The sequence below is a fragment of the Camelus ferus genome, chromosome 3 (assembly GCF_009834535.1).
Source record: "Camelus ferus isolate YT-003-E chromosome 3, BCGSAC_Cfer_1.0, whole genome shotgun sequence".
Taxonomy (NCBI): Eukaryota; Metazoa; Chordata; class Mammalia; order Artiodactyla; family Camelidae; genus Camelus; species Camelus ferus.
Window position 1 is genome coordinate 36,410,519 of NC_045698.1, and position 14,911 is coordinate 36,425,429.

General features: G+C 41.2%; 1 protein-coding gene across 7 annotated transcripts in view; it reads right to left on the minus strand.

Annotated features, from left to right (window-relative positions):
- Positions 1-14,911, minus strand: part of ANKRD55 (ankyrin repeat domain 55) — a 661,295-nt gene that overhangs the window by 23,736 nt on the left and 622,648 nt on the right. For all 7 annotated transcript variants that reach the window (XM_032472436.1, XM_032472450.1, XM_032472447.1 and 4 more), the window contains 2 exons: positions 14,095-14,155; positions 3,742-3,870 (listed from right to left, as the gene is read on the minus strand). In XM_032472436.1, coding sequence (XP_032328327.1) covers positions 3,742-3,870; positions 14,095-14,155 — 190 coding nt within the window. The remainder of the gene's footprint in view (positions 1-3,741; positions 3,871-14,094; positions 14,156-14,911) is intronic.

The window sequence follows — 14,911 nt, forward strand, 5'->3', positions numbered from 1 at the left end:
ACAATGGCACTCTTTGAAGGTTTCTGAGCCAAGGACCAACAGTGACCATAACTATTTTGCTGTAGAAACAGTTACGTTAGTACATTCCTTTGTGATCTGAAGAAAGAGCACTTGGCAATGTGAGAACAGATGGGAGAAGGAAAGGGCTGAAAGTAGGAATACAGATACTGAAACTGTTCAGGTGAGAGAGATGGGGAAACTTGATCTAAGGAAGTGATGGTAGGTGTGCTAAATTGTCTCCATTTGTTCCTCCAGGTCTACTATGTCTTTTTTCAACTTGCTCTCTACCCTTTAGTATGTATGAATTGCATCCAATGGGCTTCCTTGCTCTTTGGTTTCTAGTTGGGTTTGGCCAGCGAGTGGCACTGACAGAAGATAGATGAAGGAGGAAAGAGTGAGGTATTTATCTTTCCGTTCTCTCCCTGCTTGGCTACAGTTTTGTTATTCTATCAAAGGCTTCAGTTTCTGCCTCGAGCCTTCTCCTACAGCTATAGCTTTTGCTATATCTTGGTAACCACTCCCCTTCCATGCCCTTTTAGGCCCAGATGCCCTAATGGCAACCTGCTGTTGTGTGTAAATAGCCTCTTTATGAATTTCTGCTCAATTAATCCCATCTGAGTGGGCTGCTTCCTGCGGGACCCTGATCTATAGAGCAGGGATAGAAAGGAGGTGACAGAGATGTGAGACCTGAGGAAGTAGAATTGAGAGGTCTTGACAACCAACTGGATGTGAAAGATGATAAAGAGGGAGTGTTCATGGACCATGTGGACAACTTTGGCTTGGGCTGCTAGGAGGATGGGAGTGTGATGGAAGGGGAGACCACGGATTCAGTTTGACCATGTTGAGTTTGAAGCGTCCATGAGAAACTATGGGAAGATGCCCAGTGCAGCTGGAAATGTGACTCTAAAGTTCAAGAGAGAGGTCAGAGCTGCATTTATTGACCTGAGAATATTCTGAGTAGAATGATAGGTGAGATAAAGATTAATGACTAAACTTCTGCGGCACTGAGGAGTAAGAGGGAGATGAGGTCAAGAGATATCTGTGTAGACTCCTGATAAGCTAGTGTCATCACAGATAGGCAAGCACATGCCCCAAAGGGATGAGATTCCATCAAGGGAGACTGGATGGAGACAGGGACAGCGATAGCGGACTGAGGACTCCTAGGCATATGCGGGAGGTGAATGAGGGCAATGGGCCCACAGGAGGGCACCACCAGCTACCAAGGGACCCAAGAAATGGGCGCAGAAGTCCAACTTGGTTTACTTTGTGGGCCCAAGATTTCAAATCTTTCCTGCTTTGGTTACCTGTGTCACATAGAGAGGCTTTACTATTTCAAAGTGCTGCAGCTTTAAATATGGTCTCATATGGTCCAAAAGAAAAGCCGGAAGTTCAGCGAAAGGAATAAATGACAACGGGAAATGGAGTCATTTATGTGGAAAAACTGTAAGAGGAGCACAATGCTGGCCTTGTGTTATAAATGAACAAGGAGGCCCAAGGAGGCAAGTGTCATCATGGTTTCAGCTGACATTTGGAATTACCCTCAGTCTTCTCCGCAGGGTAAAGGGCAGGACATACCACTTCTGAGTTTTACTGCTAACCACAGGGAGGGAGAGGGTGCATGGTTCCTCCAGAGTATATTCTTAACCTTTGGTGGGGGTGGGGGTTGGGGTAGTTATGGATCCTTACTGAAAAATTGAAAAAATTGTGGACTCCTTCCTCAGAAAAACGTATGCTAACATACTCACATGCCCACACACGTAATATTACATACAGTTGTAGGGGTTCTAAAAGGGACCTGTCTTGTTAACCTTTTTACCCTCCAATGCCAGATGTACAGTAAGTCTCACTAAATATTTATTAAGTGATTGAGTAAATAAATGAGTGAGGCATTATGCTTATACAAAATCATGGTCAAAATGCAAATATCTAAGGTGGGAGTAGCTAAGGTTTCAGCACCCATTAATACGAATTCATTTATCGCAGTGGTTTTCAACCCCAGCTGGACATCACAGTCTCCTGGAGGAACGGGAAACGTATACATATCTCTGTCATGTGCACAGTCTCCCTCATACCCCAAAGATACACAAATAGTTAAGCCAAGTATATCAGTGACCTTTCTCAGAACAAAGCCAGGTCTGTCAGTGTAAACTCACATCTTCTCAACTGAGCACACTGTTCTTTTGATTTTGCCAAATTGCTTCTTGGAGGATAAAAACAGGGCTTCCCACTCACAAAGATCCCAAATCAGAAGTGAGATCTGGGAATCTGTTGTTTTACAAGCACTGCTGCTGATTCCATTGCAAGGCCATGTCCCAAGAAGCAGCTCTAAACTGGGGGTGTGGTGGAGAAAGGGGGAGCAGAGGAGGCATGTTGGTCAGAATCCCCTGGGGAGAGTTTTCAAAATGCACATACATGAGCCCCACCCCAGATCTATGGAATCAGAAAACGGATGATGGGAATGAATACACAGAAAATGTTGGATTCTGATACCACTCTCACCTCAGCTGAGAACCAACACACATGGGATGCTTCTTGGTTGCCCAGCCGGGTTGCCCTGGGGCCACCACTACAGTGGTGGCCCCCGACCAGACAGAGGACTGGGCTCTGGGCAGAGAGTGGCGTGAGGGGGACAGGGCAGGTGATTAGATACTGAAAGTGTGTAGGAGGGTGCTCAGGGCAGGTGGGGATGGCAAAAACAAGCTTTGCCCAGGGCTGGCCCTGCTACAAAGTAACTGAAGCCAAGATTGGAGGAACAAAAACAGAGTAGTTTCTAAATCACTTCTGTTTTCCCCTTAACTCAGACACAAATGTCAACCCTGAAAGTGCCAGGTGCCCATCTCTGCTGTGTGTGGCACGTGAAAACGCCTGGGTGAAACCGCTGCAGGGCAGGCAGAATCACAGGGGTCATGGCAGCAGTTCAGCAAGGGTGCCCTCACTGGGATGATGGAAATAAACAGTGCAGGTGTCTATGTTAGGCATCAAAAAGCAGAATGGGCTACCAAGTTCGTTGAAAGGATGCAATGGTCCTGCTCTCCTCTGAAGGACAGAATAGGTAACGCCTAGTTAATCATTTCCTTTGAATGATTTCCCTATGCTATGGTCATCCTTTCACCTTTGTCTCAGTTTTCCCCTCTATGGACTAGATTTATGATTTCTCTGGTCCTGTGCACTGATACAGATGCCCTTTTCGGATAGTGAGGTAGGGTCATGCGCCACGATTTTCATTGTTCACGACTCAGGGTCACCTGGATTTACTCTGCTTTGGAGGATTTGGAAGCAAGAAGAGAGTCATGGTCCAAAGACTTTGAAGGGATTTTCCAAGTAATTCTTTGAAGGTTTATCCTGGTTTACTTACTGTGAGCCAGTAGCAACCACTGAGATTGAGAGAGAGAATGAGAGAGAAGGGTGTGCGGGTGTGCGTGTGTGCGCGCGCGCATGTGTGTGTGTGTGTGTGTGTAACAGCCAGGTGGGCTCTGTCTGATATTCTATAACTTCTCCCCCTCTTTACCTCATAACTGATGTACCCAAATCCTCCCAAGTGACGGGTTTGCTGCTGCCCCCGTGGATGTGAATGGAGGGGAGGAGGGCAGCGTGTATCTCACGTGCTCTGTCATACATATAAAGTTGATACCAGTGCTGGGGCTGTACCTTTGAAAATCTTTCAGGTCTGACATACTCAGAATTGTTAACATCACTTTACACCATTTATACTTGAGACAAGTCCACTGGCTAATTTCTCACCTGGACTGCCCAGTGGAGAGCCGTTTTAAAATCTTTATCCACAAGAGTGGGGTCTGCTCCCTTCTTCAGCAGCATTTGGGTATGCAGAGGCTGGTTGTGGAAAGCTGCCCAGTGGAGTGGTGTCATTCCCTACAAAACCACAATCAGAGGGGCAGAGATGAGCGCAGGCTATCAGGAAGGAAGGTGGAGCACACACTTTCTCCTCAGGCCTGAGGCATCACCAGATGCACTGGCTGCAGCCTGTCAGTTCACTTGCTCCTTAAGCCATTCATTCAGCAGAGATGCATTCAGCTTCTGCTCTGTGCCACACAAACAGGTGTTAAGGACACTATAGTGACTAAGATAAACAAGATCCTTGTCCTCATGGGAATTACTCTGTGGCAGAGGAAGACACAGTAAATGCTGGCAAACAAGCAGAAGGATTTTCCAGATGGTTGAATGCTGTAATGAACGCACTCAGAGTGCTGTGATAGAGTAACCACAGGGGGCGAAACTGTTCTACGAGAGCCTCTGTGAGCTGGGCTAGGGGAAGAGACCAGCGAACAACAACTCACAGGGGCAGGCACTGTGACAGAGTCATGCTAGGATGCCATCTCCCATCACCGGGGCAGGGACACTGTTCTATTGCAGCGTCCCCAGTGACCAGAACCGGGCCTAGATAAGCAGCTGTTGAATGGATGGACGGATGGAGAGGGAGAGGAGGTGAGCCCTGTGAGATGAGATTGGAGAAGGAGGCAGGGCTGATCCTGGGAGTGTGGGATGGGGGATACCGACCCTGCATAAGGCATTTGGATTTTATTCTAAAGTCAATGGAAGGACAGTGAAGAATGTTAAGCGATGTTGACATGATCTTATTTACACTGTTTAGAAGAAATCACTCTGTGGCAGCTTGGAGAACAGATGTGGATGAGTCAATCTGGTGAATCTCACCTTCTTTCAGAGCTTGAAGTCACACATTCTAGGCATCATTTAGTAATAAAACAAGCGTTTGCTGGGAAATGTTTGCCAAAGAGGACTAGTATTCTTTGGAAGCATACTATGAAAGGATGGCCTCTTCTCCTTGCTTATGGCTCTCAATTACATGAAATATGTCTAAAATGACTCTAGATTTGCTCCTGGTAAAAGGAGCAAAAGATTTGAGTTGCTCTGACTCTTTTTTGGTGTCGTCTCTGCAGATAACATAGAGTCACTACCTTAGTCTTCCCTGCCCATCCAAGATGAGCTGAGTGGAGGGGATGGGCCCCAGACTAGCTAGGAGTGCAGAGCTAACACTACTCCAGAGATCTTTATGAGTTCTTATGCATATTATCTCATGTAATCCTCCAAACAGCTTTTTGAATTAAGTATTGTGGCGAAGTCTGCTTCGTGCTTACCAAACTGTTTCCTCTTCCTCCAGGCACAGAGTCAGTCTGCATTCCCCAGCCTCCCAACAGAGAGATGTGGCTGCGAGATTGAGTCCTGACCACATTGCAGTATGAGCAGAAGGGTTAGAAGGATGGAAGTCCCCTCCCTACCCATGCCTGCCTAGAAAACAAAACTTATATAGTCTTCCAAGTATCCAAATATTCTTTCCTCATCTGACAACTGAATATAGAGGACAAGGCTCAAGAAGGTGCTGGAATCATGTGATTAAAAAGCCCAAGACCCTGGATGATAAGATAGAACAGGGCCACCTTGTCAACCAGCATTGGACTATGAAGAAAGCAGGAAGTTGGCTTCCGTTGTGTCAGGCCACTGAGATTCTGAGTTGTTGCTGTTGCAGTTAGCCAACTCTGACAGGTGCCATTTCATTACACGGAAGAGGAAGCTGAGCTCTAGGGAAGTTCACAAGTCTGTGAATGAGCACAAAACTGAATCTAAGGTTTGAGGTTTGTGGGGCAGTGAGCTTTAGAATGTTAAATCCCCTGCACCAGTTCCATATTCTAAATCATGACATTATAGTCTGCTTTCAAGTTTCAAGTTTCAAGTGTCACGTAACACTGAGTCTCCCAAGATACACTTAAAAATGTTTCAAGAAATTGGTTCCATATGGAAAAGAACGCTGGTCTAAAAGCAGTGGAAATTCTTGTTCTTATTCCAATAGCTGAATATTTACTCAGGATTTAGAATAGCTCAGTGTATTTCCGTAGGTCCTCTCCATTTTTAATTTGGCCCACTGGGATTAGAAATCTGGACTCCAGGGAATCAGATCCTTTTTATTGTGCATGGATTGCCTCTTTCCCAGTGCTGAGTCCCCTTGCTTCTGAATCATTGGCTTCATCATGAAGTGGCACCAGCATCCAGGGATAAAGACATCAGAGGCAATTTTGAAGTCACAGGAGTGTAACCTTCATGAAGGCAGGGTCTTTGTCTGCTTGTCTGAATCCTTAGAGCCTAGAACAGTGCCAGGCACACTGTAGATGCTAAGTAAATGCTTATTAAATGAATGAGGGATTTCTTACTGTTCTTGAATTTTTTGCTTTGGTAAAATTTGGCTTTGCTGTTTAAAATCATACACACAAGAAAGAAAGGTAGAAAATGACTTCTTTATGGAAAATGAACTTGTCTGATATGATCATTGTTACTAACTCTTCAATTGAAACCTGCTGAAATTCTTGATGAGTGCTCCAAATGAGGTAGATGGCAATCACTACATGCAGAGATACAGATTTAGCAATGTGAGAATTCAGTGTGAAAATGTGGCTGTCAATTAAACTGTGATTATGCACTGTTAACACTGTCTCCTAAACAGTTTCTAGGCTTCAAGAGTTACCTTCTTAAAACAACAATCCTCTCCCACCCGCCCCACCAAGAAAACAAAAACAAAAACAAAAAGTAACAACCAAAACCCCCCAGCTCCTGCACTGGCAAAGGCTGGGGAAGAGCACTACCATTTTTTATATACCTGCTTGGTGCCAAGTGCTTTATATATGTCAATTCATTGAATCTTTACAACAATCCTAAAGGGACAGGTATTTTTAGGCCCATTTTACAGGTAAGGAAACTGAAACACAGGTTAAACAATTTTCCTAAGGCCACCCACTGGGTACAAGCAAAATTGGGATTCAAATCCAGGTCCTTCCTTCCAACTCTGGAGGAAAATGCTCTTTCCACACATCATGCAAGTAGACTTCTATTTTCCAGAATGGTAGTTCTCAGTAGCCTAAGGGTTGCCACCCTATATTATTTGTTTCATTTGGTATCAGCTCTAGGCCTCTTCTAAAAGTACAGCTGGCAAATATTTATTTTTGTATGGTATTGAAATATGTACATTCTCCTCCCACTCCTCCTTTACCCTGAAATTTGGGATCAGTGTTATAAATAACTGTTGATCCCCTGAGTGGCCCTAAAGCAAGACTTGAATTACTCCATTATTTCTCTAAATAATAATACATACTATAATATATAATATATAGTATAATTATACTACAATGTAAACAGGTTGCAAACATTCAGTCAAGTCAAGGGAAATTTCCTGTTGCTTTTTTTTTTTTTTTCAATTGGACTAATGAGAAACAAAAACACATCCTCTTAGGGTTAGTAATATGAAAACCAAAACTTTCAAAATCAGCTCAAGTGCAGCTCTTTGTATTGCACAACACACTTTGTTTAGGAACATTCTTCCTACAACTGCCTCCTCCTTCCTTCAACTTCTGTTAAAACATCTAACACATTGTGGTTGTGTTAAGACTCTGGTGGCCATTTAGACAGCAGACTTCAGGCAATTAGTGTTTGCACTGAGCTGTGCCAGGAATTAAGATTAAGCTGTAGTACACTAAGGTAGAGGCTGTGGCTTATTCACTGAGCACACAGTAGGTGTTCAAGAAATGTTCACAGGAAGACTTAGTGAGTTGCTAATTATACTTTTTATATACCAAATTATATTTATATTTATACTCCCCTTGGGAGTATTCATGGGGAGTATGAAATACCAGAGTTGGGGGAATGCAAGTCAGCCACCTGTGTCCAAACTGTGGTGACTTTTCCTACAAGCTTTTCATTGAGTCATCAGGGACTCAGTTGGGCCTTCAAAGAATCTAAAGGCTGAAAATCTAGGAGTCATCTGCAAACATGCTGCAACAAACATCCAGATGGCCCTGGTGACAGCAGAATTCCCTTTTTTGAAAAAAAATAAGGAGTGCGGGCTCCAAGAGTGAAGAGTAACTTACATTCATTTAAGAGCACAGCTCTCTAGAATGTTTTGAAGGGAAATGTTACGTTTTGCTTGACTTAGGATCCATTTCGAGATTGCTGATAGGACTACTGCGTGTGGTAACTCTTGGGTGTGGGGTGGAGTTGCTTTGTAACAGTGCTCTTGTGCAGATGAGTAATTCTGTACCTTATGCCTATGCCACCAACATTTCAGTTAAGGGTTTTCAAAGTCCTATCAGGTTCTCAGAACTTTTTTTCCAAAACCACTGTAACTTTTGTGTTTTATGAACCAGAAATCTGATTAAGTGCTTAGCACTTTTCATGTTTCAGAACTGCACTTTTAGACCAGCTCTTGCAGACACTGAATGGTACCGAGATAGAAATGTGTGATGTGGCGGGACAGAACTACAGCAGGTGGCTGAGAGATCAGCAAAACAATTCTAGATCCTTCAGAGGAGTCCAGTTTGCCTCTGGCATTGACATTTTAATATTCACATATTATTAATCTCCCAACCACATGTGACTACCCCTCACAAAAGTTATAAAGGCTCTTCTGTTTACGAAAGATTGGAATTAATGATGTACTTTAAAAGATTCTAAAAAAATAAACAAAACAAAACTCTGGATGTTAGAAGTGCAACAGTGAAAGTCATTTTCTCAAATTTATTTGGGAAAAATCTTAAATATAAAGATTAGTAATGCATTAATAAAAAAGCTTATGTATTACTATTATAAATTTGTTCTTTGAAATATTCTGATATTTGCTTTTCAATATAATTGGTTTTTTTGGTAATCCTATGCATTTTATTTTATGTAATGTCAGACATTTTTCTGAGACGGACTCCACTGGCTTCCCCAGCATACCAGATGTGTCCATATCATAGAAATGGACAAGGAGTCCTGTCTTAGAGTCTACAGTACATTTCGGAAGATCTCAAATGTTGTAAAATCTTATTTTTTGAGAGTAGATTTTGGAAATAATTAAAAGTCACTTGGAGTCAAGTCTGATAAATAAAATGGGTCACTGAGTTGAATCAACAAAATAAAGAGAGAAAGAGTCAATAAAATAAAATAACATGATATTTTCTTGAATTTAAAATTTAATTCTCTATTTATCTAAACATATTTTTTTTGGGGAGACTCAACTATGTGCAAGTTATTGAACTAGCTTCTAGAATACAAAGATAAAGAAGACATGGTCTGCCTCTAGAAATTTATGGGGGGAGAAGAAGAGAGGAGAGAAGGAAGTGAGGGCCCTTAAGTGGTAGTGATTCTACTCCAATTTTTAAGGTACTCACTTTTAGGATAAAAATTCTGGTGCATTAAAATTTTTTTGCTTTATTATTTTATCTTTTGCCAACTGTAAAGTAAAAAGATTTATAGAGGCAGGGACTATTTCTATTGATTTTGCCTTTATAATACACAATCTCTACTTGTGCTTATATCTTAGGAATGTTATAAGTGGATTTTTGTGCAAAGAATTATATCCAAAGGTTCACATCTGTTTTTGCAACTTGAACTTATTTTCTCAGAGTGCTGTTGTGCTGGAAGTTTGGATTGTTAGGCCACTCATAAAAATCTACTTATACCAGAATGTGAGAATGTGCATTTAATGTAGGATCAACAATCTATCTTTAACAAAGAGTCCTATTGTACTAAATAAATGCTCTATAGTAGAAAAACAAAAACAAAAACAAAAACACTATCTATCCTAAATACCATACACAACAGTGCTTTTCTGGAGAAATGCATTCAAAGTTCTAACCCAGATACAAATAGCTCATAGCCCCCCTTGATGGGTCACTCTTCCTGTTAAAGCTAAAATGAGAGCAGGACAGATTAGGTTCCAGGAGTCTAGCAACTTTTAACTCTCTGTAGTGGCAAGAGACAAGCCTCTCACTCTGTCAATGATTCCCTGAGGTCCAGAGAACAAAGACACAAAGGATGATCTGACCCATATTGTTTTTCCCACTGTTAAACTCTGTAGTGTGGACAGCTTCTAAATAATTAAGCAATGTGGCTAATGAAAAAGGAAAAACAAACAGATCATTGGAGCGAGAACAAAGAGTTCAGAAATGGAACCACATATTCTTAAAAAATCTTGTAACAAAGTAAGAGAAAATTTAGCATAATGTGGTTATGTCCCTGGGGGTAAAGAAGGCCTTCTTTTAAAAGATAATAAAAGCAAAAGCAGTAATGGACAAGGATAATCATTTTGATTACATCGTATTTTAAAATTTCTGTATAGGAAAAGATACCACAAAAAGTTCTAAAATAAGCAATAGACTGTGAAAAAATATTTGCAGTCTAACAGCAGACAAAGGATTAATGTTCAGAATGTAAAATAAACTCCTATGAATCCACAAGAAAATTACAAGTAACCCAACAGATTAGTGAATAGACAAAGGACCTAAGCAGGACCTAGAAGATCTAAAAATGACCATCGTACCTATGAAATTATGCTCAATCTCACTGACTATTAGGGAAATGCAAATTAAAGCAACAACAAGAAAATCCAACAACAGGAAAACGATAATAAACACCCTTTTATAACAATGGGTGGAGCAATAAATTGATACAGCCACTTTGATGAACATGCATATTAAAAACAAAAATAGGAAACCCTTATATACTGTTGGTGGGAATGTAAATTGGTGCAGCCACTATGGAGAACAGTATGGAGATTCCTTAAAAAACTAAAAATATAACTACCCTATGTCCAGTAATCCCACTCCTGGGTATATATCCAGAAAAAATGAAAACACTAATTTGAAAAGATAAGTGCACCCCAATATTCATAGCAGCATTATTTACAATAGCCAAGACATGGAAGCAACCCATCCCTCAACAGAGGATTGGATAAAGAAGATGGAATATTATTCAGCCATAAAAAAGAACGAAATACTGCCATTTGCAGCAATGTGGATAGACATAGAGATTGTTATACTTAGTGAAATAAGTCAGAGAAAGATAAGTACTATGTGACATCACTTATATGTGGAATCTAAAAAATAATACAAATGAAGGATATACAAAACAGAAACAGACTCATAGATATAGAAAACAAACTTGTTGCTACCAAAGGGGAGAGGAAAGGGAAGGGAGACAAATTTGGGGTATGGAATTAATAGATACAAACTACTATACATAAAATAGATAATCAACAAGGATCTACTGTATAGCACAGGGAATTATACCCATTATCTTGTAATAACCTATAATGGAATATAATCTGCAAAAATACTGAATCACTATGCTATACACCTGAAACTAACATAATATTGTAAATCAGCTGTACTTCAATTAAAAAAAACAGCCTTCCCCACCTCTGCCTCAATGTACATTTTCTAACAATGTACATTGTCTAACAAGGCTTCTTCTAAAGAAATGTTTGTATAAAATTCTCAAGGAGGTTTATAAAAGTACATTCTTCAGAGTAATGTTTATAATGGTGAAAAATTGGAGACAACCTAAAGATCCATTCACAGGAGAACAGAAAATAAAAGGAGGTATTTTCATAGTATGAAACATTATGAAGCCATTAAAAGGAATGAGCCATATGTTAGGTATTAACATGGATAGAGCTCTAAGACATATTATTGAGTGAAAAAACAAAGCTGCAGAGCAATATATAACATGAAATACCTTTCTCTCACACACACACACACACACACACACACACACACACAGTGTATACACGAGGTTAGAAAAGAGACAAATCAGACAGCAATTACCTGGGGGCAAGGTGGTAGGGTGGAAGTAATCAAAGACTCCCAGTATTACTGGTAATATTTAAATGTTTAAGAAGCAAATGTGTTCATGTATTACTTATACAAGTAAAAACTAATACAAAAACTTTGTTTTAAGTCACTGAGCTCAAATCAGGACAGTATCTAAAGTGACAGTCACCTTTCTGATATAAAGTGGTACATACCACATTTTGTTTTACATGTGCAATACAATGGCTTCAGAAACAGATTTATTTCCTTCTGTCCCCCTCTACATTTTTCAGTTTCAGTTTACAATCGAATATGCCTCTTAATGAAGTTATATTTCTATCAGTTGATCCTTTAATCTTTAACCGTTATTGTGATAAGCTTGGGAGTCCTTCAGTTATTCTTGGAAAATAATTTAATTCAGACTATATAGGGGTTATGTCTTGTTCTTTCCTCTTGTCATTAGGAAACCATAATGCTTTGCCAGCACTGGCTTACCTTTTCCCTGATTTCTTTTGCCTTTGCTGTTTTTTGCTTCCTGTTATTTAGCAGATGTAGGGTGTGTGTGTGCTTTAACTATTACTCTCTCAAGTGTAATGGAGCTGACGTTGTGCTTGGAACTTATTGGAAAAGTGATTGAGGGAGGAGACAGTAGGTGATGGCTTGTGCAGAACACTGAGAAGCCAAATGCAGGAACTCCACCAAGGTAATGAATGAAAAAGAAAGCCTGGGCTGTGTTCTTTCCATTTCAGAACTGACCTTATTTCCCAATGGCAAAGAGTTTCTAGCCTTTGCAAATTTATATGGATTGGCTCACACTAGCAATATACATAAATGAAAAACACAGGCAAGCATTAATAGTTGGCTTCGGGTGGATTTCAGACATGCTGTGTTGTGACACAGTGCGAATAGGGAGCTGTGACACTGGGAGGAAGTGTCCTTTTTGAGGCTCCTGCTCAAAAAAGCTAACAGGTCAGAATGCTGGTGTAAGAGCAGGAAGAATTTCCTTTGCATGAGAAGGAACCAGAGACTTTTCTAATATTTTCCACATATTATCCAAAAAGTATTATAGTTCTCACTGTAAGAAAGGCTTTTGTCTATTTTCATTGTCTCCACCAACCAGGGGCCTCCCAGGGTGGGGAAAAATAGGGAATCATTTTGCTGGGGGATGTTCATTCCGCTGAGGGGTGGACAGAGTTGAATGTCTATAAGGGGAATTCAGCTTCAGGGTATGAATGACTGAATTTGCCCTCTTTCTTGTAAGTTCCAGTTTGAGGGGTGACAGCAGGAGTTGGAGGTGGAAGAAGTGGTTAGCAAGCTGCCCAGAGTCTAGAAGTTCATGATCAGCTGACAGGATCAATTGCAAGCCTCCAAGTTCCCTGCTTTCACACTATGGGCTGAGTGATCAGAGTGTGCTTTCTCATCTCTGGTTCTCATTTTTAAAGCAGAAGTTTAAAACAGTACAGTATTCTCTCATCTGGGGTTTTGCTTTAAACCACTGAAGGTGTGGGGAGTGAAAGCAGCGTATAACCACCTAGTCAGGGAGGTGTCCAACATCAGACCCAGGCTGTGAAGTAGGCACTTTTTGGTGTGGTCATTAATGCCAAGCTAGTTGGAAGGAGGACTTTTGATCAGCAGACTCAAGAAACATGAGGGTCCCAGCCCAGCAGAAAGATGGGGCAGGGGGCCCAGCTCTGGTTAGGGGGCTTCCTCCCACTTTGTTGTCTATGGCCAGCTGATCTCCTTGAAAACAGTGTTATTTGGCATTTTGAGGCATGTGCATTTTCAGTGCTATCAGAATTTCTTACAGTTATCGGATATTCTTAGTGAAGTATAGCCAAACCAAGTTCACATTTATACAAAATTCCATTAAAAACCAGGTATTTAAATCAGTTGTAAGAAGCTTATTAAAGAAATCAGGCTGGCTAATGAAAATCAGACCTGGTTTTTAAAACAGTGAAATAGACACAAGACCCTAAGCTACTCTGGGGCTGCTCTGCCTGCTGTGATCCACTCTCCCTCAGGAAATTTGTTCAACAGAGCTGTGCTGTCTTCTTGGAAATGTGCAGGATTGTCTTTGCAACATAAAGGAAACAGCAGTTGTGATCACTGGCTTTAATAATGTGGCTTCTGGAGCAGGGAGCCTAGAATTATCATCTCTGTCATCTTTCACTCAAAGCGGGAGCATCAGCAGCCATGGAAGTTTCTGGTTCCCAAGAAGACAGGAAGGAGCAATATTTATTTCTCAATGTCCAAAGGGAAATTACAAAATTTCAGTGGTATGATAAATGCTTAAGTACTTAATGCAATAAATCCTTCCCTATTAAAAGCTACCCACACTCATAGTGGGATAAATTTCTGCCTGAGGATTAATAGTGGAGATGCAGGCTTCCCTCTCAGCGTAGGAGCACAAAACTGCTCCCTCCCTCTCCTTGTGGTTCAGAAAAGCCCTTCTTCCCACCCTCACATGTGCAATGGCCACCCATTCCTTGAGAGGCAGGCTTACCTCATTGTCCTGGTGATTAATCTCGCTCAGGTTTGACTGTTGCACCAGGACTGTCAGGAGCCTGTAATGAAAAAACAGGGGAAGTGGCTCAAAAGAATAGAATCTGTATGAGAACATGACATGAGAAATACAGTCTGTTGAAGGCCTCCAAATGAAGATAAGCCCTTTACATTTATCTAGGAAAAGATCCATGGAAAAGAAGCCAGTGCGACAGGCAAGGAGGCCACCTGTTTTAGTGTTCTGGAGGCGCCAAGGGGAATGGAGAAAGTGAATCCTCAGGCTTATCTTATTCACCAGATCTGTGTCCCTTTGTGTCCACTTTAAGAAGCAAAGTCCTTCAGTGCTTATTCTTTATTCATTTTATATAAATTTATAGAGTGCTTTCAAATTGCTTCACCACTGGGTACATGTGTCATGCCTTCTAAATGTGTAGGTTATACCAGGAGGTAATCAGCTTTTACAACGTTGCTTACTCTTTCTAAAACACACACATATCTAAGCATGAAATGATAGTAATCAGTGTGAAACAACTGTCAATGATTCTCATGTTCAAGTTCTTATCCCCTCCTTGGGCCCCACACTTGGTTGACTGAGGTCAAAACTCCATCCATGGGAGAGAAGAGGTGAGTGTACTGTTAGGAGCCAGGACTCTGCCGCGAGACTGCTTGGATTCACATCCCAGTCCAGCCGCTGACCAGCCCTGTGACTGCAGGCAACTGGCTTAACTTCTCTGTGCCTATGTGTCCTCATCTGTAAAACGGGGGTAATAAAAAGTGCCTACCTCATAGCTCAGTGTGAGGATTAAATGAGCTAATAT